Source organism: Rattus norvegicus, chromosome X (assembly GCF_036323735.1).
Source record: "Rattus norvegicus strain BN/NHsdMcwi chromosome X, GRCr8, whole genome shotgun sequence".
In the NCBI taxonomy this organism is placed as follows: Eukaryota; Metazoa; Chordata; class Mammalia; order Rodentia; family Muridae; genus Rattus; species Rattus norvegicus.
In genome coordinates, this window is record NC_086039.1 from 16,038,379 (window position 1) to 16,065,970 (window position 27,592).

The 27,592-nt window shown below is 39.1% G+C and overlaps 1 protein-coding gene across 1 annotated transcript in view; it reads right to left on the reverse strand.

Annotated features, from left to right (window-relative positions):
* Positions 1–26,687, reverse strand: part of Cybb (cytochrome b-245 beta chain) — a 34,470-nt gene extending 7,783 nt beyond the window's left edge. The window contains exons 1-10 of the mRNA NM_023965.2: positions 26,590–26,687; positions 24,619–24,714; positions 23,229–23,339; positions 14,167–14,251; positions 12,424–12,569; positions 10,928–11,118; positions 8,053–8,182; positions 7,036–7,128; positions 2,122–2,375; positions 555–717 (exon numbers count right to left, since the gene is read on the reverse strand). Coding sequence (NP_076455.2) covers positions 555–717; positions 2,122–2,375; positions 7,036–7,128; positions 8,053–8,182; positions 10,928–11,118; positions 12,424–12,569; positions 14,167–14,251; positions 23,229–23,339; positions 24,619–24,714; positions 26,590–26,634 — 1,314 coding nt within the window. The 5' untranslated portion in view covers positions 26,635–26,687. The remainder of the gene's footprint in view (positions 1–554; positions 718–2,121; positions 2,376–7,035; positions 7,129–8,052; positions 8,183–10,927; positions 11,119–12,423; positions 12,570–14,166; positions 14,252–23,228; positions 23,340–24,618; positions 24,715–26,589) is intronic.
* Between the last annotated feature and the right edge of the window lie 905 nt (positions 26,688–27,592).

Genomic DNA, 27,592 nt, shown 5'->3' on the forward strand with positions numbered 1-27,592 from the left:
CAGGTGTAAGGCCCTGGGCGCCATCTCCAACCGTGCGTTCCTGTCTATAAAAATTATGGAAAACGGGGTCTTAAATTGTATATGTTTAATATTTATAAATTTCTAAAAATATGTTAATTTACAGAGGTAAAAGTAGAAAAGAATATCCAAGGAAAAGGAGATGTAATTCAGGGGTAAAACATTTGAGTAGCACATTTGAAGCCTTGGCTGCCACCCTCAGTACTGCTTGGTGTGTGTGTGTGTGTGTGTGTGTGTGTGTGTGTGTGTGTGTGTGTGTACACATATATATGTGATCATGTATGTGCATACTCAAAGTGTAACTATTATTCCTCTTTTTCTCAAATTTTATGAATTTATAATGCTGCTAGACAAATACAGCATATTACTTTTACTTTACTAACAGGTCTGTTTATATACAAGCTTACCTTCTTCTCCCTTGAGGTAAGTCTACCCCTTTGGAGTCACTCAAACCTTTTCTTCATTTTCCCCATTCCTGAAAGCCTTTCAGAAAGTGATGGTTAATCCAGCCCCTCCAGCAAGTAAGAGGAACTTACCTTTTTGAGTCTCAGACTGGTGGCATTGTCACAATATTTGTACCAGACAGACTTGAGAATGGAGGCAAAGGGCGTGACTCCAATCCCAGCTCCCACTAACATCACCACCTCATAGCTGAACACATCTTCACTGGCTGTACCAAAGGGCCCATCAACTGCTATCCTGAATGGAGAATAAAGAGGGGATGGTTATGGGGGTATTGATCTGCAAAGCAGAATACCCACTGTTGGAAATGTGCACTATGTGGACTCTAACTGACGTAATGTATGTATTGGAAACCCCTATAAATTGACTTTCATGGAAGTCATTTAATGCCACCACTGGGGTTGAAAGTAAGAATATGAATGATTAGCTAACTGAAAATATTTGCTAGATTGCCATGGATTTTTTTTCATTTTCTTACTTTTCTTTCCCTCTACACTCAACAAATATGCCTCTTTAGATTAGTTTTATTTTGTCACTTGCATATGTGGTATTTTGTCTGCATGAATATCTGTGTACCATATACATGCCTGGTGCTCATAGAGGCTATAAAATGATGATGGGTCCCCTGGAATGGGAGTTACCATAGTTGTGAGCGCTCATACTTGAACTCAGGTCTTCTGGAAGAACAGCTAGTATCTGAGCCATCTCTGTCTGTCTCTCTGTCTCTCTGTCTCTCTGTCTGTCTGTCTCTGTTATGAAAATCTATACTTCATTTTTTTTTGTTTTGTGCTGTTGTTGTTGTTGTTGTTGTTGTTGTTGCTGCTGCTGCTGTTGTTGTGTATACACATGCCAAAGAGGACAACTTTCAGGAGTTTCTCTCCTTCAACCATGGGATCTGGGGGGCAGGGGTCAGACTTAAGGATGTCTGGTCTTCAGAGCAAGCTCTTACTCATCGAGGCATAGCCCTGTGTTTGCTTGTTTCCTTCCTTCCTTCCTTGTTTGTTTGAACCAAGATTTCTTGTATCCCAGGCTAGCTTCAATGTTTCTATCTAGTGAGTGAGAACTTTAAGCTCCCCATTCTCCTGCTTCCACTTCCCAAGTCCTGGGATTATAGACGTGGGCCCCACGCCTGACAGGAAAATCTACATTTGAGATTCCTAATTGCATTACACACTTGGTTTCTACTGAGTCCCTGACATGATTTTCAAAAGGGCACCATTTGTTTGTGTTAGGCAACTGGCGAGAAGGATATGAATCAAATAGTATGTTCAAACAAATGCTATCATTTAAAATGTAAGAATATCCCTGACACAATTTTTGTTTCCCTGAAAAACTCAATATAATTTGCCCTTGAACTATACATATTTAAAGAAAGTTGAGGGTATTACTAATATTGGATCTCAATGCTTTAATAATTCACCCAAAATATCTAAACACACACACACACACACACACACACACACACACACACACACACACACATACCCCATGCAATTGTGAACACAGAGAAACACCATACAGTTTTTTGAACCACTGTACTTTGTCACTCAGAAGATTATGTGGTAAGATATGAGGGAATCACAACTATTTAGCCATTTCTCCTGAACACATACACACTTGCAATATGTGTCCCATACTCACTTAGGTAGTTTCCAGGCATCTTGGAACTCCTGCTTATCACAGCCACAAGCATTGAATAGCCCCTCAGTCCAGTCTCCCACAATACGGATATGGATGCTAAAAAAGTCTTCCTCAGGAGCAGAGGTCAGTGTGAATGGGTGCCACTCTAGCTTGGATACCTGGGGACACTTGACAAAAATGTACTGTCCCACCTCCATCTTGAATCCCTTCTTCTTCATCTGAAGCTCGATGGTTTTGAAAGGGTGCGTGACCACCTGTAGAATAAAACACAGCCCTGGAAATTGCATATGCACATTTGCATTTTCATGGTCCATATGGATAAGATAATTAAGATGCTCTACATGTGTTTTTTTTTGGGGGGAACCAACACAGACGGTCTATCAGCAGACCTATCTGTCATTGGGATTTGTCCTCAAGTGTAGCTGATGGCTAACCATGGACTGAGGAATGGACACCAAGTTCAAGTCCTTCAACCTGAGACAACTCCAACAGTGCCTTTTAGGATCAGGTGGCATTGCAGCTGCAACCACATTGTGGGCCAGGCCAGCCCTTCTCTCTTCCTCATTCTGTCTTTTTCATTTTTTTATTTGTTTCGAGACATGTTTTCTGTATGTAACCCGGGGTAGCTAGAAACATGTGCTGTAGCCTAAGCTGGCCCGGAACTCTTGCTCTCCTACCTCAGTTTCCTGATTACGGAGATCGTGGGAATGTGCTACCACACTCTGGTTTTCTTTCCTTATGAGCACAGCCCCTGAGAACACACCCCTAATAAGCATTTTGCATACAGTTCTCTGTTTCAGTCTTTGTCAGGAAATCGAAACTATCAGTCTGTGTAGTTTCTCTCTCTCTTTGAAGCTAAAGAAGGTACAAAAGAATTAGAAAAAATAGTCTCCTGTTCACTCTGTGTCCCCAGGTCATGAGAGAGGACACTGGTAGCTAAACATAATATTGAGCTTTCACTGCAATAGCCCCCAAATGAAGCTAACCATGCTGTCTGTTCTTGTCCTGAATCATGCTTAAGTATGCCCAATTCCACGCATTGTTTCCACATTCCTCCTCACTTAGGGAGAGCACCATCCATCTTTCCCCAAGCCAGTTACTATATTTATTCTCTATATATTATATATATTCTCTATATATTATATTATATATTATTCTCTATATACACAAATGTCCACAGAAAATCTATTCAAATTATGCAAATCAAGTAAATCGATGCATCTAAAAGAGAATGGAATAAAAGAAACAGAAAGCAAATATTCTTTCTTGTCAGAAAGCTATCTTCACTCCCAAGTTATTTCAGCATCATAGCTAGGATGTAGAATCAACCTCACTGCACAGAAACAATGAATGCTATTCAGCTTAAAAGGGTGAAATCTTGCCATGGGTCAGATTATATGATCTTATAGGACCCTGAATAATATAGGTGAAATAATCCAGACACAGATACAGCATAATCTCCCTCAGATGATGAACCTGCATGAGTTCAACTCATAGTATTGAGTCTAAAATGATGGTTACTAGAGGATAAGGAGAATGGGGTAGAAGGAGACATGGCCATCTCAGGAACTGAGTTACAGTCAAGTATGATGAATAGGTTCTGGTGGTCTGGTGGACAGTAGCTATGGTAAATACGGTGAATAATATGTTTTCTATTTTAAGACGTTTTAGCAGACTGGATATTTTTGTAACAGTGAGATCATACATGTTTGAGTTGAAAGATGTGCTACTACTTTACTTGATGACGCAAGTGTAACATAGGAGAATACGATATTGTAGCCTATAAACACAATTCTGAGCTAAGTGAAAATGAAATCGAGCTTAAACCTAACTGCAAAGGTCATATACTGTTCCTGTGAAGACGCCTGTAACACCTAGAAGAATCTCAGAGGTATGGGTACAAACCAAAGGTCATCAAAGGACAGAAAGTTACTGAGAACTGAAACAACAGCTTTTCAATGCTCATTGATATTGCTGGGGTTTTCTTTCCTACAGTAGACTGAAGAAGTGTGGTAAATCCTATTAATAAAAATGAGTGCTGAGGCTGTGGCTAATTGGCAAAGCAGACATTTAGTATATGGGATGCCTGAGTTTGACCCCTAGCACCACCAAAAGAAATAGAAAGCATTTTCAAAACAGAGGATTAAATGTGTCTCATAAGACAAGGCTACAAACACTTTCCTCTTCTCCGAAACAAGCAATTGGAAAGCATCACTTTGAATGGAGAAAATTTTGTTGAGATTTGTTTACTGTCTTGTAATTTTGTGTGGTAAAACAGATTTTCTCATGTTGCAATTTCTTATGATAAGCATAAAGAGGATTTAACTAAGTAAGATATACTAGTAGATTTACTGGCATATTGTTGAATAACCCCGTTTCTTATATTTGCATGAGATGAAAGTGAACATTTATTTTCTTCACAAGATAGCAAATTTGCCCTAGAAATAATATTTGTCTGGTTCGGTCATGATTTATTTATGAAAGGAAAAATAAAACAATAAAAATAGCATAAAAGAAGAAGACTGCACATCCCTACACTGCAAGGCTCCCAGTGGCAGCAGGACTAGCATGACTGTGGCTCTCCCTAGGTACCAACTGGAAATAATCCAGTGGGGAGGAAAGAAGGAATTTTGGTGTCTTGCAAAAATACACTACAACACCTTTGTAAATATTTTCAGAAGTGAAGTGAAGTGAATTTTATTTAACAAAATAAACTTGTTGGGTGTTTCCTGAAATGACAACAAGGAACATTTCTGTCAGTCTATCTACCTACCTATCTATCTATCTATCTATCTATCTATCTATCTATCTATCTATCTATCTCTATATATGTACCTATTTGTCTGTCTATCAGATAGAGTGTGTCTAATTAAACTTCTATCTCTTTAGTTTATAATGAAAAACAAAACACGGGAGAATGGAGAAAAGTCAATCCAGATGTAGAGTTCAGAGAGCAAATGCATGGTGTAGCTTATATTTCCATCTGTTTGATACCTAGGACACTGAAGCTCTAATATACAGTGATTACATATAAAGAATACAAGATCTTTTCCCAATCTGTTAGTTGCCATTTTGTCCTAATGACAGTCCTTTGCCTTACAGAAGCTTTGCAATTTTATGAGGTCCCATTTGTCAATTCTTGATCTTATAGCATAAGCCATAGGTGTTGTGTTCAGGAAATTTTCCCCTGTGCCCATGTGTTCAAGGCTCTTCCCCACTTTCTCTTCTATTAGTTTCCGTGTATCTGGTTTTATGTGGAGGTCCTTGATCCACTTGGACTTGGGCTTTGTAAAAGGAGATACCAATTGGACGGGAAGAAGTCAAACTATCAGTATTTGCAGATGATATGATAGTATATTTAAGTGACCTCAAAAGTTTCACCAGAGAACTACTACAGCTGATAAACAACTTCAGCAAAGTGGTTGGGTAGAAAATTAACTCAAACAAATCAGTAGGCTTCCTCTAGTCGAAGGATAAACAGGCTGAGAAAGAAATTAGGGAAATGACACCCTTCACAATAGTTACAAATAACATAAAATTGCCTGATGTGATTCTAACCAAGCAAATGAAAGATTTGTATAAGAACTTTAAGTCTCTGAAGAAAGAAATCGAAGAAGATCTCAGAAGATGGAAAGATTTCCCATGCTCATGGATTGGCAGGATTAGTATAGTAAAAATGGCCATTTTTCAAAAAGCAATCTACAGATTCAATGCAATCCCCATCAAAATTCCAACTCAATTCTTCGTAGAGTTAGAAAGAGCAATTCTCAAAATCATTTGGAATAACAAAAATCCAGGATAGCAAAAATTATTCTCAACAATAAAAGAGCCTCTGAAGAAACCACCATCCCTGGCCTCAAGCTGTATTACAGAGCAGTTGTGATAAAAATGGCATGGTATTGATACAGAGACAGGCAGGTAGATCAATGGAATAGAATTGAACACCCAGAAATTAACCTATGGTCACTCGGTCTTTGACAAAGGAGCTAAAACCATCCAGTAGAAAAAAGACAGCATTTTCAGCAAATGGTGCTGGTTCAACTGGCTGTTATCATGTAGAAGATTGCAAATTGATCCATTCTTATCTCACCAATGGCTGATGCTCTAAAATCAATAATTGATAAATGGGACAGTGTGGAGGGGTTAGAGAAAGGACTGAAGGAGTTGAAGGGGTTTTCAACCCCTTAAGAAGAACAACAATATCAACCAACCAGACCCCCCAGAGCTCTCAAGGACTAAACCACCAACCAAAAGAGTACACATGGACAGACCCATGTCTCCAGCTGCATATGTAGCAAGGGATGGCCCTGTTGGGCATCAGTGGGAGGAGAAGCCCTTGGTCCTGTGCAGGCTAGATGCCCCAGTGTAGGGGAATACCAGGGTGAGGAGACTGGGGTGGGTGGTTAGGTGGAGGAGCACCCTCATAGAAGCCGGGGGAGGAGGAGGGGATAGGGGATTTCTGGAGGGGAAATTGGTAAAAGGGTAACATTTGAAATGTAAATAAATAAAGTCTCCGATAAAAAAAAGAGAAGAAGAAACTGGAAAGGTGCAGCATCCCTATGGTTACTTGTCGCTGGGTATTGTTTTGGTTTGTTTTGGTTTTGGACAGAAAATTTTTTTGTTTCACTAACACAATATGGGGTGTGTGTGTGTGTGTGTGTGTGTGTGTGTGTGTGTCAGAGAGAGAGAGAGAGAGAGAGAGAGAGAGAGAGAGAGAGAGAGAGAGACTAAACCCATTTTATCATTAAGTTAAATGCATTAAAATCAACTGATCAACTATAGGATTTCACTCGGTTTTTGCTTTAATAAAAAGAATGTGGCTAAGTGATCTTTTAGAACAACAGTATAGAGAACTCGGGACAAGTTGCTCATGTGGTAACTAGCTAGTAGCAATAATTCTACATCAGTGAATACCTTAGTGATGACCACCTTCTGTTGAGAACGCCAAAACCGGACCAACCTCTCGCAAAGGTACAGGAACATGGGACCCACTATCCATTTCCAAGTCTGTAATCACACCAAATACAAAACAAGAAGAGTCCCGTGAGAGACTCAGAAGGAACAAAGTTTTACAAATCAGGTTAACCTTTGTAAGCTTGCTGAAACACTTACTACTGATAAGATTGTTTTTTAAGAGAGTGTATATGAAAATATCAAAAGTTAAAATGATCTGTTACGCTGCTAAGAGAGCTACATTGGGGTTATATATTACATAATCGGCATCTGTAGTGTGAAACTTTCCAATGAGGAACTTCCTGAAAGAATGAGATTTCCTCTTAGTGCCAACCCCTGAACTGGGACTAAGCCTACAACAGAGCAGGGATGGCTTCAGAATGAACCTGTCTCATTTCAGCAACATGATAGGTTTAATGAAATATTGCGATTTTTTCTCTCTGTCATTGAGTCTGTGATTAATCCATTGCAAGATGACAAATTTTGTGTAAGACATCAATATATCTTCAATATGCTTATAAATTCCAGGAGTCGTGCAATGCTTTTGCTATAGGGACGCACATGCGAACTCTAAGACTTCTCTCTGAGTCTCTAGACTTGCTTCATAAGGTTGTAGGCTCTCTATAAACATTTAGGTCCAACAGATCTATCCAGTTTGATCAGTTGCATTACTAACGTAGTATCTGAAGTACCAAAAATGTAAAAGATAACATCATCTCAATGGACTCTGAGGTAAAAAAAAAAATAAGAGCCTGTTTCCCATATGTCCTGGTTTGTTTTGTTGTTTTTGTTGGTTGGTTCTTACCAACTTGACATATGCTAGGGTTATCTTGGAAGAAGAATTTCAGTTGAGAAAATGCTTCTAGCCAATTCATACAGGAGACAAATGCAGACATAGCATGCTAATGGACAACCCTTGTACCTGTTTCTTGAGATTATCAATAACAGCACTATAATAGAAGCAATACAAATACATACCATAGGAGGGTTTCCGGCAAACTTTGGTACTGGGCACTCCTTTATTTTTCCCCATTCTTTGATTTTGTCTGCACAAACATCTAAATTATGCTCTTTCAAACTGTCCGAAGTCTGTCCACGTACAATTCGTCTGGTAAATTAAAAAGAAATTCCATGTCACTTAATAACAAAACAATAAGCTGCTTAAGTATTTTAGATTTTGGGGACCTGGGGCCTCATATATGCTAGGCAAGCACTCCAACGATGATCTGTATCCTCAGTGCTGATCGTGCACATATTGCAAATATCTTCATGGGAGCCCTGTGCTTTTTAACCAGTAACACCCCTTTTATGTAAGACATGGAAGTAAATGAGATCATGTGATCTTGTACAATAGAAAGCTGTGCAGATGGTACAAAGACCATTGCCTGTAACATTGTAGTGTGTGTCTTGGGTTACCAATACATGTCTTGTCAAAGACAGAATGTGCTTCTTTTCAACTGCCATTTTTGTGTATAAACAAACAGAACCAGGGAAAACAGTCTGATTGTTAACCCAGGGGGTGCCTCTGCACAAAATTGAAAAGTTTTCTCTGTATGTGAAGATACTTCTATAAGCCAATCATGTGGCCAGCAGGAAGTAGATTGCCTTTCATCTTTTGGACAGGCCTTGGTATATACTGGACAACACATATAGCCATACATAGTGACTCTGAGGTAGCAGAGTGCTTTATTTGTAAATCCCTGACTTTTGTAGGCCAGGCATGCTGCTCACTGTAATCCCCACATGCTAAGGCAGAATGTGATTTGAGGATTCCTGGGTGGTCGACTCTACATAAAGAGATTACATCTGAAAAATGTTTTCGAAATGGTATCTTTCTGGGAAAATTTGACCATCCTCACAGATATGGACACCAGTACTGTACTTCTTAAAGTGCATAGACACTGGCTCAACTCAATAATAATCAAGTAAGCATATGTTAGAATATTACACAATTCTGGGTTAGCACGAAATGGATTAAGTTATTAAAAAATAAAAATGACATGATCTTCAGAATATATTGAGAGATGAGACATAGATATCCATTTGTAAACTTCAATTGTAATACCCATAATTTAACATAACATTTAGTGTGTTCTGAGAATGGTTTAATTGAAGGTCATGTCCCACCCCCCACCCTTTTGTAAAACAGGGTCTAATTAAGTGGCCCTGGTTGGCCAGGAACTCACTGTGTAGACTAATCCCTTCCCATTCCTAAGCTAGGTTTCCATGAAGAGACTGTCCTTGTATAAGCACTTGCTTTGAGCTTGGCATGAGGGAAAGTACTCACCACCAATTATCTCAGTTAACCTGTGGAATAAGCTTGAGAAGCAAGTATTCCTTTGCAACTTTACACCAAGGTACTAAGCCAGCATGATTTGTTGATAACATTTCTGTTTTTGACCCAGATAGCCTTGACCTTAAATCTCAATTCTACACATTCATACTTTGATAGTCTTGGTGAAATTAACTTCTCTTGAGCTTCAGTTACTCTATCTCCAGTACAGGTATATTTCTTCATTAAAGACTGAATTGAGTGCTCAATGGACGTGGCTTGTGAAACAGGTCAAGTACAAAGCAGGAGTCTGAGACATAGTAACTACAAAGAGTCTTGATTTTTCTAGTTAATGTGGGGACTAAACTGGAAGCAGTGGGATTAGTAAAGTGGGGAGGGGAAGACAAGCTTTCTCCCTTGAAGGATTCTCTGAGATAGCTGAATTGTGAGCAAGTTCCAGGGAAAGGCACTCGGTTGCTTTAGGAGACTCAGCAGATCCTCCACTCCTACAGACCTCTCAGTGCTTAGAAAGAGTTTCACAGTGGTGCAAATCAGGAAGTAGGTGAAGAATGCACACAGAAGTTGGCCACAGTTGTTTTTCTTCTATCCTTCCTCTTTTCACTCTCAAGACTTGGTCACCCCTAGTTTACTTGAATTGAGCTTTGCATATTCTCTTTCCCTCCCCCTGTGTTCCTGGAACTCTATACCCATTATGGAATGTTCCTGGCCTTGGCTTTTATGTGCAGGTGGTGCGAAAGAGTAGAAAAAATGAAACTTGATATTAAAGCAGTTTTTCCAAGCATAAAGTCAAGCACTGTGTGTCCTTATGAGAGTTTTCACCGCAGCCCACTCAAAACCACCTGTTCTCTAGGCTACTCACCAGCCTGGAGTGGCTTGGCCCACATTTTACCATTTTTACCTTTGGGTTCCACATCTACACATGAGATGGTTAAAAGAAACATTGAATATCAAGTTCTTAGTGCTGAACATAGAGTTTGGTGGAAGTTAATTAGTTTTTATCATATTTGAAATTTTGAAGGTAATGCCCATGTATTTTTCTAGCTAGCATTCCTCCCTAATTCCTGAGGTAGATTCTCATACCCAGTAGGAAACCAGTAGTGATTCAGCTACTGCTGAAACTGCTTCAGCTGATTAATCACTAATTCCTCTACCTTGGGATTTTGCCTAACCTACTCATGATTTATCTGTAGGAAGCATTGAGGTGGTCATCCAAGACCAAACCAATGATTTCAGTAAAGTATGGCCATGCAGAGAGTAGACTACCTTTCTTCTCTTTAGGCAAGAATATAGTGGGCAATCTACACAAATAATGGCCTTGAGACAAACCATAGTCAGTGTATTTTATACACGAGGTATATATTTCAAGCTTATTTTAAATCACCCATTATGAATTGCATGGGTACAATAAGAAAGCAAAAACCATTGCTGGGGTTTTTTGGGGGGAGGTTGTCTTTTTTTTTTTTTTTGACTGACCTCAACTGTTCTCTCCTGTGCCTTTCCTTGGTCAAAACATCTAGAAAGTGAAACCAAAGTATTTGGCAATGGAGTTAGAGAACTCACTCAGCTCCATGGATGGCAAGGCCGATGAAGAAGATCACAAAGAGATGGTGTGTATACCAGAACACTTCAAAGTAAGACCTCCGAATGGTTTTGGTGGAGGATGTGATGATCAATATAAGACACAGTGTGATGACAATTCCTGTGATGCCAGCCAACCGAGTCACAGCCACATACAGGCCCCCTTCAGGGTTCTGGAAAATAGAAACACACAAGCTCAGAACTGTAAGAGTATCCATTTTAAAGCTGTTTATATAAGGCATTTCCAGTCCCTTTGGTTATTATAATTATATCTCTCAGTGTTGAGATTTCCAAATTTAAATTGTCTTACATTATTGGGGAGTCACAGATAAAGAACAACATTCAGATGATTCTAGTGGAGTTTGACTTAGTAAAAGGTGTCTTCAAAATGTCTCATGCTCTCTCTCTCTTTGACTTGGAAAGGCTACAGTACATAGTTAGCCAATGAATTCTTACTACACCTTCCACTGGAGGCTGGCTTCACTATGTGTAGATGCTTAGATGAGAGTTTGGGGGTAAAGTTGACCTTATAGATGGTCTTTCACTATGTCTACTTTCAGGTAACAGAAAAAACATGGTAAAAATGTGTAGAACCAGAGAATAGGTGCTCTAGAGCAGACTGGGATGCACAGAGTTGCACAGGGTCAGGGCGAAGATATCCCTGCCCCCAGGCCCCGTGAGACTGGCCCCCACCTTTATTGTCTCCAATCTCGGAGAATTCTATTGAACAAAGATGAGAAAACGTCATATACTCAGGCATACACAAACCAATCTGAGAGTTTGTACTCATAATTTGTACTGACTAAAGGAAAGGGAGCTGGATGCCAACACCGACACTCATTGGTTATTTGACGAAGGCTTCTCAGGGAGCAGTAATTGTCCAGATGCTTTCAGATCACATCCTTACACAAAGAGAAACTTCAAGTCTCAAGGCAGTCCTTAGAAGAGGAGGGGGCTTTAGTGATTGAAAAGGAAAACATTCTGGAGGAAACACAAAGCCAGTAAAAGTGACCCAAGGAAATCTGGACAGATCATGACAGTGTTTGTTCAACTAATATGTTCAATATAACTCATTGAGAAAACAATGAGCAATGGAAAGAAAAATCATCCATGATATAACAGAAAAAAAGGATGAGTCATGCCAGCTTCTGTCATGTCAGTTTGAATGTAAAATTTGGGGCAAAATTAAAGTTCTTTGTTTTGTAGCTGTTTTTGTAAACATGGAAAATGTGTTTGAAATTCAACTGGGGAAGTTGACTGTCTCCCTAAGCCACTGGGTTCATAAAAATGGCATAAGCTCCTTTCTGAATATAAGAACCGGGGGGTAGGAGATATTTTTTACATTTATATTCTAAATTACTAGCAAACTTTCTTTGTTGGTTTTTATGGAGAAATTATTGGTTTTTTTTCATTCAGTAAAATGAAGTCCTCTGTTCTAACAGCCCGGCAAACAACTGAATCAGAGAAGGGAGGCTCACCTTGATTTTTTCTCTAGCAAAATTGAGATACTCTTCATTTTCTTTGTCTCCAATGTTAGAGAGTGCTACTGAATATGGGTCCGAAGTCCCGACTCTGGCATTCACACACCACTCCACGTTGAACAGATGTGCAATGGTGTGAATGGCTGAAGAGGGCAGGGAAAAGACACAATGAGGGGAGAAGGAAGTACCACATCAGTTCTGCCTATAGCCTCTAACTCTCAAGAGAACCAAAGGGATGAGGCCTAGGATTCAGTAAAGACACTGGGTCCCAATAACCACAGAAGTAAGGCAAGCCTAGTAGGTCAGCTTCGTTCTGCCTGTGCTACTGTGGAAAAACCATACAGCCTTTCTGGTATTGGTTCCCTTATTTGTGAAATGAAGGGGTTGAACTAATGTTTCCAAAGAGCCAGCCAACCAATTTTTAAGAGTATACATTTGATAGATTCACAGCTTCTCTTCTTCCCTCATGTGTTTGTGCTCAAATGAGAAAAGCACCCATGTAATGTCTGCTTCATCATCTCCAGAGAGTAGTGGTGGGCATAATTGAATTAATACAAACTTACGACCATCAATCAGCATGAGTCTCTTAAGTTAAAAAGAAATTGCTCGCCTAACTGGGCTGCCTTGTCTGGCCTCAGCAAGAAAGATGTGCCTAGTCCTACAGATACTGATGTGCCAGGGTGAGGGAATACCTAGTGGGAGGCCTCCCCCTTCTCAGATGAAAAGGAAGTAGGGGAGGAGCTGCAGGAGGGGTGACTGGGACTCAGTCCTTATCACTCAGTCCTTACATTAAACCAATGAAATAAGTGTGTTTAATATTAGCTCATCTAAAAGATGAGGGAACTAGGGCACTGTTTGCTTTAAAACCTTGACCAAAGTAATCTAAGCCAAAAAGAAGCTGAATTAGGAATCAAATCCAAGCTATGTGGCACACATGTCTGGATTCTTACTGGTATAGCATGCTAATTTCTAACAGGATCTTGTCACTCATCTCTTTTAAAGCTTTCTTTACCACAACTCAAAGTTCTATAAAATCTGGGAGAAGAATCTGGAGTCAGTAAAACACCTCTACGTTAAGCTCATTTTTCCTCAGTAAAAGATAACACTCCCCACAGGCAGAGTAAAGGGCCTTTTTCTTCATTCCTATGCGTGTCTACTTCCTGGCAAATAAATTGTGTAAGTGAATTCATGAAGATTGTGTAACAGTTCTAAGAACACTCTTTGCCACAACAACATCCCCACCACAATCATGATAATAATATATAATATACCACATATTGTATACAAACAATGTATTATATACATATTACACATTGTATACAAACATAGTATGATATAGTAATAATTACTAAGGTATACATATGATAAGGGTTTTATTAAGATATTTTCAATTTATGGCTCATAGTTCGGCAGATTTATTGAAAAATCGACAAAGTCCACATCCATAGCAAAGCATTTGTAGAATGGATAAAAATGTTTGTGTGTTCACTAGCAGACATTTTTTATACTAAAATAATAGGAAATGGTGGGAACAGGAAGTCAGACTGTATAGCATATTTTAATTTTATGTATCTAGGAAGAACTTATGGTTAAAAATTATTCAACCCAAGGTATGAATCCTAACATCAGGAAATGGAGTTTGAATGATTTTGACCTAAACTCATCTGACCACAACTTAATGGACCTGCATACATTTATCCAAGATCACTCTGTGCATTTCAAATGTCTTCTGAAACTTACCCGTGTGAAGTGCTATCATCCAAGCTACCATCTTATGGAAAGTAAGGTTCCTGTCCAGTTGTCTTCGAATTCTGGTTGAGCAACACTTCAGATGGAGAGAAAAAAGAATGGTAGAAATTATTCATGTGAACGCTTTCTGTGTCCCAGATGCTTGACACGTAATTCTCATAGCCACTCTATAAAGACAGGTTTCCACCCATTTGGTTGATGGCAAGACTGAGACAGTCATCCCTCCCAGTTCAGACAGCCAACTTAAGTCATACGTTTCCTCTTCTCATACTAGTGACACGAGGCCTTGTCTCAAATACAGTTTTCCTTGTCCAAAGTTTTGAATTTTGACAAAATATATTTCTAGTTTTAATTAATTTATTTAATAAACAGGTATCTAAAACTTCATGAAGAGTTGACACATTCCTAAGAGTCTGGTAGAGACAAAGATGAGTGAAAAATTCTAGAACAAGTGAATATGTCCTTGCACAGTTGCTCATATATTCTTTAGGAGGGTGGAAATGGATTCACATGTTCATTTAGGCCAGAGACATTACAAGGAACATCATTGTCATATATTAATAATAATAATAATAATAATAATAATAATAACAACAATAACAACAACTAAGAGTTACTGAGAGCTTGTGAAAGGAACTGCTTTAAGCCTTTTACAGTTTGACTAAGGAGGGTCCATTATGATTGCTCTCTAGCAGTTAATGAAAGAAAGGTGGTTGGTGATCTTGCCTCATAGTGACATAGCCTAGTGAGTGGCACAGATGGAATTTAAATTCAGCCTGTCTGAGACTAGTGTGAACCAATATTGCAGTATTTTATCATTTATATGGTACCTTGACATTCAGAATAGAAAGTGAGTCCGTATCCTAGTACACTTGGCTCACCTGCATATGGTAGAGTGCATGGGTTTGGATCTGGAGTCAATGAATGCTCAAAGCAGGGAAGGCAAAACCTCGTAACAACTAGCCACGTGCTTGTTCTAGCTGCTCTGCTCCACAAATGTAGTGACACAAGAAAGTCAAAATTCTTGAACGACATCAGTGAACTTCTCAATCTGAGGTATTGTGAATACATTGGTCTAAATATCCCATTCAATTTAAATAAGGAGGTTACTTATTTTTAATGAAATATTTTGATTTTGCACAAAAAATATGATTGTATGGAAAATTGTATCTGCGCCATTGCTTCTCAGTGCACCGCACCAGCAAGGTGGGAAGGCTGCATAAAAGATGACACTTGGAATCACAAAAGTCCTGGAAAGGAAAACCATAAGGATTCCAGATAAAGGAGAAACGCTTTATCAAGTGGACTGTGTGATCCACACAATTTACCTATCACTTAATACAATAATGTGTGCATTTTTGTCTGTGTTATAAATAAAATATTAAAATTTCAATTTGGCTAGGATTCCAGTCTATTATTTGTCTATCAAAAGTCTATGCCCCTTTCCCTGAAATCAGATGCAAGGACACCATCATTAGTATTCTAAGTGTCTCAAAATCAGATTCAAGAATTGAAGTATTAGGATCCTTAGTGGAAAGTGGTCAGAGAAGCTGAGGCTAGAAGAACAGGAAATAGAAGGGCAATTAATCAACGAAGGGTCCATTATCATTTGGCTAGCACTGTCCTTTAACAGCGGGCTCGTTCAGACCTGAAAACTCCTACAGTTTTAAGGAAATAGCACCCTGTTTCTTAACTGCCACATTCCTCAGGTTTTAATAGTCCTTCTGGTAAGCAAAATTCTGGAAGAACTTGTGCAATCTTCCCCCCTTGAGTTTGGATGGGACCTGTGTGGATGACGTGTGGTTTTGTTATATTATATTAATTATATTATATTATATTATATTATATTATATGGCGGATTCTGCAGATGTAAAGTTCAAACTTGATTTAAAGAGGGAGCTCCCCCAACCCATGGTGATCTGACACTATCACATAAACTCTAGAAGTCCAAAGTAGAGGAAGTCAGAGATTTGAAAAACAAAAAGAATTTAAGGTACTATTGCTGTCTGGAAGACGGAGGCAGGTACATGGCAGGGGGTAATAGGGCCTGTGGAGTCCAAAAGTGGCCTTGGGATGGCTGCTAGCTAGGAAACAAGGACCACAGACCTCAAATGAACAGATCTTTGCTAAGAAGGAGACTGGAAGAGGTTTTGTGTTTGTTTGGTTGTTGTTTTATTTGTTTCACTTCATTGTACAGAACTGAGGTTGGAACCCTGTGCATGCCAGAAAGACACCCTATCTCTTCCGAGCCTAGACTCTCAGAAGACTTGCATTTTTCTCTCAGTTTCACAGAAAGCTGGACCTCTTTTTTTTTTTTTTTTTTTTGGTTCTTTTTTTCGGAGCTGGGGACCAAACCCAGGGCCTTGCGCTTCCTAGGTAAGCGCTCTACCACTGAGCTAAATCCCCAGCCCCATGAGGCTTGTTCTAAACCAATACATCTGTGGCAATTTGTTGCACAGAACTTACGATTATTAGCATCTTTCCTGGAGTGGTAAACTGTATTGGACACTTAAGAATCATAGGTTTGTCCAGGCAGTGAGCAGTGGTGGCTTTTAATCCTGCACTCAGGACACAGAGGCGGGTGGATCTCTGCATTTGGGGCCTGCCTGGTCTACAGAGTTTCAGGACAGCTAGGGCTACACAGAGAAACCCTGTCTCAACACAACACAACACAAAACAAAACAAAACAAAACAAAGAAAAGGATAGCAGGATAGGAATTAATTTAGTTAGTTGAAAGCAGTGATGAATTACATTTGAAAGTAAGTTCTGCCTTCACATGTATCCGTATATGGTGAGTCACAGACCTACCACATAATTGTAGGACAGGTTCTTCACATATTTAATCATCAAAGCTCTTTCCTAGGAGGCATGTATTCATTTAGAGAGGCTTTTTATTAGAATCAGATGTTATTTTGCACCATTGCGTACCTAAGTTCTCCATTACCTGTAGCCTGGCTCTGCAGCTAGAGGGCAAGCATTTCAAACAAAGATCAACATGCTACCTACTTTAAAAAGTGTTCTTTAATGATTCATTGATCATACAAACAGGTCACACTTTAACCACCTCGGAAATAAGATCACTAAGCCCATCTGCATTCACTGCTGTATAGTTTCTATTTTCTTGAAGAAGGGGTGAGAGGAGTAAATTCGCTAGCCCCTGCATCCTAACAAACTTGAAGAGAAACAATGTGGCTTTATTAGGCTCCCTATGGCATTCCCTCAGCAATATCTTTGTCACTATTAGCATCAATAAAATTTGAAAAATAATAGATGTTGATGCCCCTTACAAACCTTTGACACAAACACTTAGAAAAATAATAAATGCAGGGTCGGAGCATCAGAGGGATCTGATGAGGTAATACAATGCCCATTCAGAGATAACCGTTATGGCTTAAGATCCAGTGAACTCAACGCACATTGTAGTCAAAGAAAAAACTAATGAGTCAGAGAGCAACGGGTCCCACCAGGGCAGCAAGTCTTCATCCCACCCCGACTCCTGTGTGGTCAGGAATGGTAAACAAAGGATGCTGGTACTAAACTTTCGAGAAAATGATCTCCTCACCACTTCCTGAAAAGGGGGCAGGATGATCAGCTGGTAAGGTTTGAAGGGAGGTCTTTATTCTCTGAGATTCTGTTCCTCCTTAGTCTACAGAGAGCATGTGGGTGCTTTGACTCACCTCTGAGTTATTGCCAGCCAGCTCCCAACTAGCCAAGCTGTCATCACACCTTACAGCTTCCTCAGGGAACGATCGCTTAGCTCTTGTCCACTGCCTCCTAAAGGGAAGTTTCTCTCTTACTGCCACCAAAAGCCTTGCCCAACTTTGATCAGCTATCATTATAGTGCAAGGGCAATTGTTGGGACATTCTGGCAAATTTCTAGGCTGTATTGAAACGGAATTTCAAAAGTATGAAAAGTGGAAGTAAAATAAATTACATAGTTAATAGGGTATACTGTGGGCTTTTGTAACTCCATCACATGTATACTTGATCGTACTGTGCTTGTCTTGCAAATTCATAAATATTTTAGGTGAAATGTCAAAAGCTAGGCTTATATCTACCTACAAAACGCAGGCAAAGAATCTGACAGAAACATTGGCACATGGTGGCAGTAAAAACGCATGAAGAATGCCACTTTGCATGACACTCCTCATAATTTTGAAAGCCCATACTTAGTCTCTAGCTCTTCCACAAGACTCTAAGCTCCTTGAACTATGGCTATCCGTCTTTCCTCACACTGTGTCTCCAGTTATTAGGACACAGAGAGACCTCTAAAGGGGAACTACTCAGTAATTGACACATTTAATTAATTAGTTTTATTTTTACTAAAAATATACCTATTCATTCTCCTTCCCCCCAACCCTGGGGACAGAATTTAGGGCCTTTCACATTTGCCCTGTTCTTCACTGCTGAGTTGCAGCTCTACCTAGGAGAGTATCTGTATGCTTAATTAGGAGGTCACAAGGTTAGAGGAAGAGCCACGAAGAGGCCATCTGATCCCGAGACTTTAGAAGACAAAAGACCTTTTCACCTTCCTGTTTGATTCTGATCTGAAGATTAGAACTGTCACAAGTTCCAAAGTTGTTTCTACACATCAAGCTGAGGTGACTAAAGGTTCAGCAGATGGTTCTGCATGTTCAGGCCTAGCCTTTTCTCACCGCCCTTGAAAAGCTAGCTAAGAGCCTGATGCTCTCCTTGTTTGTTTGCTTGTTTGGTTGATTGGGTTTTTGGTTTGGTTTGGATTTTGTTTCTTGTTTGGTTAGGTTTTTTTCTTTTTCCTTTTTTTGTTTGTTTGTTTGTTTGTTTTTGGAGGAGGGTAAGGTTCCACAGCCAGAGGGCTTTTCCCCGTCCTGGTAAACCCTGAAGGTTTCAAAACCAGAGTCTGCATGATTCAGACCTCTAAAACTGAACTGAAATTCTACGCCTGTTAAGTTAGCTCAGTCCTTAAGTTATAGCCCAATCAGACCAGGTTACTTAGCAGGTTCAAATACGCATATTAAACAGAGCCAGGGGGACACTTCAAGGTGTTTAGTTGACACATACAAAAGTGAATAGTCTCTGGGAGCAAAATGACCTGGTTTTGAATTCCAATACTCCTATTTGTATTCCAACCTCGCATCCTTGACATGAGTTCCAATGGAGCTCGGTGAGCTGCTGCTGTTACAGTTTCTTTTTTATTTTTATTTTTATCCTTTTTCTTTTTTCTTTTTTTTATTAACTTGAGTATTTCTTATTTACATTTTGAGTGTTATTCCCTTTCCCAGTTTACGGACCAACATCCCCCTAACCCCTCCCCCTCCCCTTCTCTATGGGTGTTCCCCTCCCTACCCTCCCCCCATAACCACGCTCCCCCCATCAATCCCGTTCACTGTCGGTCCAGCCTTGGCAGGACCAAGGGCTTCCCCTTCCACTGGTGCTCTTACTAGGCTATTCATTGCTACCTATGAGGTTGGAGCCCAGAGTCAGTCCATGTATTATAGTCTTATCTAGTTTGGTGGCTATATATGTATGGACCACATGTTGGGCAGTCTCTGAATGGGTGTTCCTTCTGCCTCTGTTCTAAACTTTGCCTCCCTATTCCCTCCCAAGAGTATTCTTGTTCCCCTTTTAAAGAAGGAGTGAAACATTCACATTTTGGTCATCCTTCTTGAGTTTTATGTGTTCTGTGCATCTAGGGCTGTTACAGTTTCTAACATCAGTCACAACATACTCACTCATTTAAATCCCAATCAGAAAAAGTAGCTTTGTTTGCAAACTCCAGCTTTCAGATTGCCAACCTCAGAAGGAAGGGCATGTTATACCCAACAAGATCATTGATTTTGAGGGAAGGGAATTGGGAAGGGTAACAGAAGTGGTAGTATGAAGGTACCAGTAGCAATTCAGGGGGAGGAAGAATATAAATGGGGATGGGTGACAATTAGGGAGGAGAGGTGGTGGGGAGGCTCATCAACCAGAACAAAGTAGGTACAAAAATGCCCTAAGGAAAAACATCATTATTTTGTGTGCTAATATAAATAAATAAATAGGGGAAATTGTACTTCTGTTTGAAGATGTATCTAGTTACAGAGCTTGGCTTTTCTCCAATTTACTACTGCTATTAAAGATTCTCATAAGGGTATTCCCTGTGGGTGAGAAGATGCCCCAAAGCTGACATTTTATATGTGCTGTTCATGGGACGTGACCAAGGCAATGCAACTCCGGGTTATGGGGTAACAAGATTTCTTAACTGACCACCTCCGTGAAAACACTGCCTGTTTTTCAGGCTTTACTTCCTCTAAATAAAAAGTATTCAGATGGGGATAGGGAGATTTTTTTTAAGTTCCCAAATCATGTCTCCATAAAAACAAAAAGATATTACACAATGGTGTCATTTAGCAAGCCTTCATCTGGCTCATGTGTTATTTAAAAGATGGGTAGCTTGGTAGTCAGCCTTGCAATCTAGTGAGATTTCATCTATGTGGATCCTTCCATTCAGTAGATTATTTGGAAAGCCTTCTGATGAATGGCTAACATCAAGCGCTATTATTGGGTGTTGCCTTGGTTTACAATGAACAAGTATGACGCATCAAATTAATGATTTAAATAAAGGAGCTTCATCACAGTATTTTCCGGAGACAAGGCTCTTTCCAGAGAATCTTAAAGGATTTGTGAACATTCTTTTGATTATGTTTGTTTGACTTGTTGTTTTGCTGCTGGACGAAGTGACTCTAATACTTTGCTTAACTATTTATGGGTTTGCAGGGCTGAAAGTGGGTTCAGGGCCTCTGGCATTCTAAGTTAATGCTTTACTACTGAGCAACCCCTTCTTCCCAAGTCTTCATGTAAAATGAGACCCCTGAGAATGGAGTTTAAGGAGTATGTTTAAGACAAAAGGGTATTTTATAAAGTAGTGGGTAATATCAAAGTTTAATTGTTGTCCACTCATCCCATTTGAGCAAGTTGAGTGCTGTCTTTTCTTAAATAAAAACTCTTTTTTAAAAAATTAATAGGAATTTTATATGACTAGGGAAAGGAGGCAACGTCGTGAAAAGCCAAGTTGTACCTGTGACTGATAACTTAGTTCAGATATTCGGTAGCTGTCAAATGAAGTGTTGCTTCTTTAGCAGTACATTTAAGTTTCTGGTTTTCCCAGCAGAATCCTTTCTTTCTTCCCCAGCCTTATCTTAGACATTTTGCACATTAAAATTACTGTACCCTCATGGAAATAGTTTTCGGGCCATTTTCTTTTAAAAGTGATTTTTAATTCAAATACTGTCAAATTTTAGGAAAGAGAAAGACAGACAGAGGAGGTGGGTGGACATGTTTGTGTGGTGACCAGAGGTCAATGCCAAGTGTCTCGATTGTTCTCCATCTTATTTCTGAAGCAAAACATCTCACTGAATCGGGAGTTCACCAACTCTGCAGAACTAGCTGGCCAGTGAACTACAGGTCCCAGGAGGCACTAACCCCTTATATTTATCAGGAATAGCAAAACATTCAAAGTGAAACAATGACTTGCTGATATTAGGTTTTAAAGACGAGTTACACAGAAATATATCCTAACCAAGCTCGGGATGTGGCATGTCCTTAGCTTGAGTGACATGCTCAACCTGTCCAATTGTTTCTATTTCTCCCTATTGAAAACATGCCACATCCCTTTTTTCTCAATCCATACAGAAGCTGACTATGTCCATCTTCATTTTCCAAGTACAGAAATGTTCACAGAAGCTAAAGGAAAACAATTTATCCATCAAATCACACACTGGCAAAATATTATCCTTTGCTTTTCTTTTGGTGTTGACCACTCAATTCACAGCCTCATGCATGGTTGGCAGACCCTATACCATTGAAGTGCATCTCCTACCTGATAAATAGATTACATTTAAATAGAATGCAATAAAGGTTGACTCAGAAACTACTATACTATTTCGGATTTTTGTGAATAAGGTTTTCTCACATCTTCTGTGCTTTTGCCCATGCTATCTTCTCCATATATAATACTTTTCTACTTCATCAGCAAAGCCTATATGTTGATTAATCCTCACCTGCCCATTCTCAGGCTACTTTCTCTCCAAGACCTTATTTTAAATGTTTTATGGGACTCAACATATTTTGCTCTATACCACATTTATTTGAACATGGGTGCTAAATCAGTATCAATAACTTAATTTTCATTTTCATATAATGCTACCAGTAAAAAAAAATATGAAGAGTCCTACAGCTTTAAAATACTGTGTCTACATCAATGTGTTCATTAAAGCGTTTATATGAAGGCAAAGGGGACTCTGGGCACATAGAAAGCTCTAAAATCTCGAATCCTGTGGAGCTAGCAATGCTTTTCTTGTCTTTCGTTTTTTGTTTTTTAAAACAGGATCTCACTATGCAGCTGAGACTGGCCTAGAACTCACTATGTGGCCTGGGATGGTCCCAAACATAAAATAAGCCTGTCTCAGGCTCCTCATGTTGGAATCATAGGCATATGCCAACATAGGAGCAAACTTTTCCGAATTATATTTTGCTGTTTTGTGCAGTGATTGGATTTGCTTGAGACATACAGAAAATATGTTTTCTCTGATATGATTTTAAAAACATTCTTGAACTCTTTGTTCCTAAATGTTGTGTGTCTGGCTCATAAAACCCTACGCATGTATACTTACTTCATTACTATTGCTGGGAAATAGTTTTTAGCTGCTTTTTATAATTTTCAAGTTAAATGATATTTCAGGAAACTCTGCCCTCAACTAGTATAATGTATGGTGTGTGTGTGAGTGTGTGAGTGTGTTTGTGTGTGTGTGTGTGTGTGTGTGTGTGGTGTGTCTGAGGGAGTGTGTGTGTATGTGTGTGTGTGTGAGTGTGTGTATGTATGTGGTGTGTGTGTGTGTGTGTGTGTGTGTGTGTGTAGAGGTAGATGCTGACACAAATGATGTGTATCATAGCATATGACATGACATAACTCCAGAATATTCTACACAAGATGAGCTTTACAGAGCATTACTTGACTTTTCCTTGGAAAGAGCATTTGGTGTGATTGATAGCTTTGACAATCTGGGGCACTAGACAGAATGTTTGCTCTTACCGCACTGGAACCCCTGAGGAAGGAGAGGAGATTCCGACACACTGGCAGCAAGATCAGCATGCAGTTGAAATTCAGGCAGGCTGCAGGTGCCCGGGCCAGAGCCAGTGCTGACTAGACGAGAGAGAAAAGACAGGAGAGAGGTTGGTGAGCAGAATACCTGTACTCTTCTTTCCCAGAGTCTCATCATGGGACACTAAAAGCTCCTTCAAGAGATCAGGAAAGAAGCACAGGAGTTTCTCTTAGGAGCTACTTGTATGCTTTATTTTAACTTTGAAACAGCATTTTTACCCCAAGTCAACACTTTAAGTCTCACACCTGAGAAGAAGTGGGACACATTTACTTTGAGTTCTTGTTTATTCCCCTCCAAGACCACACTTTTTAAGCTTTCCTATGCATTCTTTATCACAGATCTCTCTTTCCATTCCTTTCTCAATCATAGAATATCAGGTGTTTCCTTTGTTTGAACTACACTCCACCTTATCTTCTTGAGACGGGGTCTCACCTTGAACCGGGAGTTCACTATCTTGTCTAGTCTGGTGTTCAGCAAGTTTTACTGTCCCAACTACTCCCCCCTTCTCAGTAGTAGAATTATAGGTGCATGTGGCCACACTTGAGTTTTTACATGGAAGCTGGGGTTCTAAACTCTTGTCCTCATGTCTGTGTAGCAAGAATTTCTACCCTTTGAGCCTCCTCCACCCCGCCACTTATATATTCAATATATTTTAAAGTAAGTTGCATGCCTCAGCTTACTTCCTCCTAAATCTTTAAGCACATATACTATTAACATGAGGTCAGTATCAAAACTAGATCTTTCATTTGGAACATTTCCCTTAACACTTAGACCTTCACTGTAACTTAGGTTGGTATGGTGTAATGCTTGGGCAAAATTGGTTTAGCAATATCTGAAGATGTTGCCTATTATACAGGGAAAACAGATCAGCATTAATGCATTAAAGACAATTTTAATAATGTCATGATTATTTGATATGACTTATACATATGATTATAACATAATATTAATGTAAAAAAATATGATGTGCCCCAAATGATACGAACCACCAAACTTAGAAAAAAATAAGGAAAATGTCAATTGTCATACCAGTGTCACCCCTGTACAAATGGCTCCTAGTAGGCTTTCCATTGTAGAGATAACTTATGTTAAGCTCAGTATATTGGTGGATAGGGATGTGGCAAGGACCTTCTGCCATGCACTTGTTACACTGGCAGACCATAAGAGACTTACCAAAGAGTTGCAACTGGGGGATAAAGCTGGTGGTGTTGTCTTAGTTGGTCAGTAGATTTATTCAAAGTCTTAGAAAGGAAGACATATAAGTACAGCTGCTGTAAGTCTGAACTGGCCAGGACTGCGTGAGGCAGAAGTTATACTCACCCCAAGAAGTTTTCGAGTGTAATTATATTTAGGCTCATCGTCATAAACCTTGTAATACTTGACAAAGAGGAAGACATTCAGCCCCAACCACACCAGCTGCACAAACAGAAAAAGTTGTGTGAGGTTTGTATCTCTCAATAGATTCCGTATGAGACTGGAGGCAAATGAAGGGCAGGACTTCCCCAAGTTCAGACTCTGGCATAGGTCTGGGTGTGCCCAGCTCAGGGCCAGCTCTTTCCTATCCCAGCACCTCTACACTTTTCAGGAACTAACTTTACCTTCCTTCATTGTGATTGCCTCACTACCTGGTCAACATACTGAATTAATATCTGTCTGTCTCATCTCTTTTCTCTTTCCTCTTCTTTTCATCTAAACTTCAGACAGACGGGTAACAGTGATTGGAGAGTAGAGAGCAGATGGAAATAAGGTATTGTTCTTGTCTCCTGACCTGTAGGAAACTGAACTCAGTGCTCACAGACTCTAGTCTCCTGCTTGCGACACACTCAGCTTACCATTCTATTGGAGAAGTTTTCCTTTAGCATGGACAAGGGGTGAAGGTCATGGAATTTAAAAGTAAAATAAATGCTCTAGGTTTGAAGTACACATTGGATCCCAACAACAACCTCATCAAGGAATGGTACTAGTAGCTCAGTCTTCTACTTCAGCTCCATAGAATTTTCCTTAAATAGTAAATTATCAGTTGCTATTAATATTAACTACTTAATACCCATGGACGCTTCCTTCTGAACAGTGTGTCTTTTTACAAACGATTGCTACCAAAACTCCATTTCTTATGTTGCCATGCTCCCTAACTCTGTATTTCTAAGCCACATTTTACTTTCACATATATGCATAGATAATATAAAAGATCACTTTCTGAGAAAACTGTAATTAGAATGAAAGTTAAGAGTTCAACTTGTTTCTTAAGTGAGTAACCTGCTCTTAAAATGGCAGCGAGGACTCAAGACTAGAGTTTCCAACCCTCACGCTTCTGTATTGCATAAACATGTTGGTTTGTCGTGAACTATGTTTCAACAAAACATTTGTTGTTTTAATTTTAACTACGCTAATAATTTATTAATACCTCCAGAATTCGGAATCTATGCATTGCATGGTTAATCCTTATAAAACTTCCATTCATAAGTAATTTTTAATATCATGTTTCATGAGCTGTTTGCCAAGAATATTTAGATACCACGTTTCTTTCTATCCAGAAATTGCTTTGCTGAGAATGCTGTTAGAGTTCAGAACAGAAATCAATTAGCTATTAAAACATTCCAAAATTGTTTCTTAAATACATAGTTTCCTATTATACACACACATATTTTATATATGTACATATTATATTACATACATTCATAAATGTATATAATCCACATACTGCATAGGTATGAGTTTAGATACTTTACTTCAATTCTTTTACCTAGATTTGTTGTAAAATTCACAAGTAACTCCAGTTCAGACTGCATAGAAAAAAATTGTCCTTGTTTTAAAAAGAAACTTGAGAACTTTGATTGTTTTGGTGTTGTGACTGAAATAAAGCCAACTGCCCTATCTAAGAAATCCGTAAGAATAAATGTTACTCAGAAAGCAGTAGAGTTTTAATTGACCATTTAAAATAGTTAACACAAAAAGTGAAGAAACTTATCTTGGAGTAATTGAGAAAAATTTTCTCATCATTAGAGATCTTTCGTATGAAGTACCTTTTATGCTCTCTGTTAAATGCTGGCTAACTTCATAGTCTTAGGAATTCAGAAATAAACTATGAAAATGAGAGCCGCTGATGCATATTTTTAATTAAGAAGCTTGAGATGGGAGAATTAACTGAAACTATCTCTAAGTAGATGTTTGTTCACAGAGTAAGTACATTTCTTAAGAAAACAACAATAAGAAAAGCCAGCGCTCCAGTTTAGCTTTCAAGAGAACTTCAACATGTCAAAAGAATTCATGTTACCTGGTTTTAGTACTTACAATGACAAAGATGGAGAGTCCCTCATTCACAGCCCAGTTCCCCATGTTCGCAGAGGTTAACTGTGCTGCCTCTGCCTCTCTTCTCTACTGTGCTGCTTCTCCTCATGAGGAAATGAAAACAGCAGCCTTGGGGCAATATGTTTCCTTTTCTATTATCAGAAATTAGCTAATCATTGGCCAACTGAAAGGCTGTTTCCATAACAAATTTAAATCTTCAAACCACACAAAAACTGCAGAAAGGAAAAAAAAAGATCTCGTGATTCAATCACAAGTAAATACACTAAAATATGAAATCTATTGGTACAACTGAGAGACTATTTGTCACGTTTTAAATTTTGTTTTATCATTTATCAGTTATCTGTATAGTTTATGGATGTATTGCAGACAGCAACTGTTTTAAATAACTAGTTATCTATTTGAAATTTTCAAGTTATCCAGCCAGCCTTGGTGCTAGGTAAAACACATTAAACACATGTGACACCTTCTTACAGACTCTTCCAACAGTATTGGTGCTCACTGGGTAATGTATAAAAGAGTGATAGATGATATTTATAGGGTGATAATCATGAGCCAATTTTATATCCTAAAGTGGATATAGGTCCATATCGTGTTTGTGTATATGTGTACACAGAAACGTTCTTGTACACACATACAAATCAAGCCATTTGATTCTTACAACTCGATTCCTATAGAGTAAGCTTTAGTTCATGACTACATTTATAGATGAGGAAACCAAGTCCCAGAACAGTGAATTTACTTGGACCCAGTTGCAGTGCCAAGAAATAATACACTTGCTTATTTGAAGTCCAAACGACCAATATTACCTATGACTAAGATACCAGAAAAAAATAAAGCTTAAATTTGTCACCTCCATCCTAAATTACTCCACGTAGAACTACAGTAAAGGAAATAGCAAAATGTTTAGATAGCAATCATGGTCCCAGGCAGACATTCTATATGCTAAGTTTGTAAACATGCTCAGATCGAAGTTATGTCAGTGTAT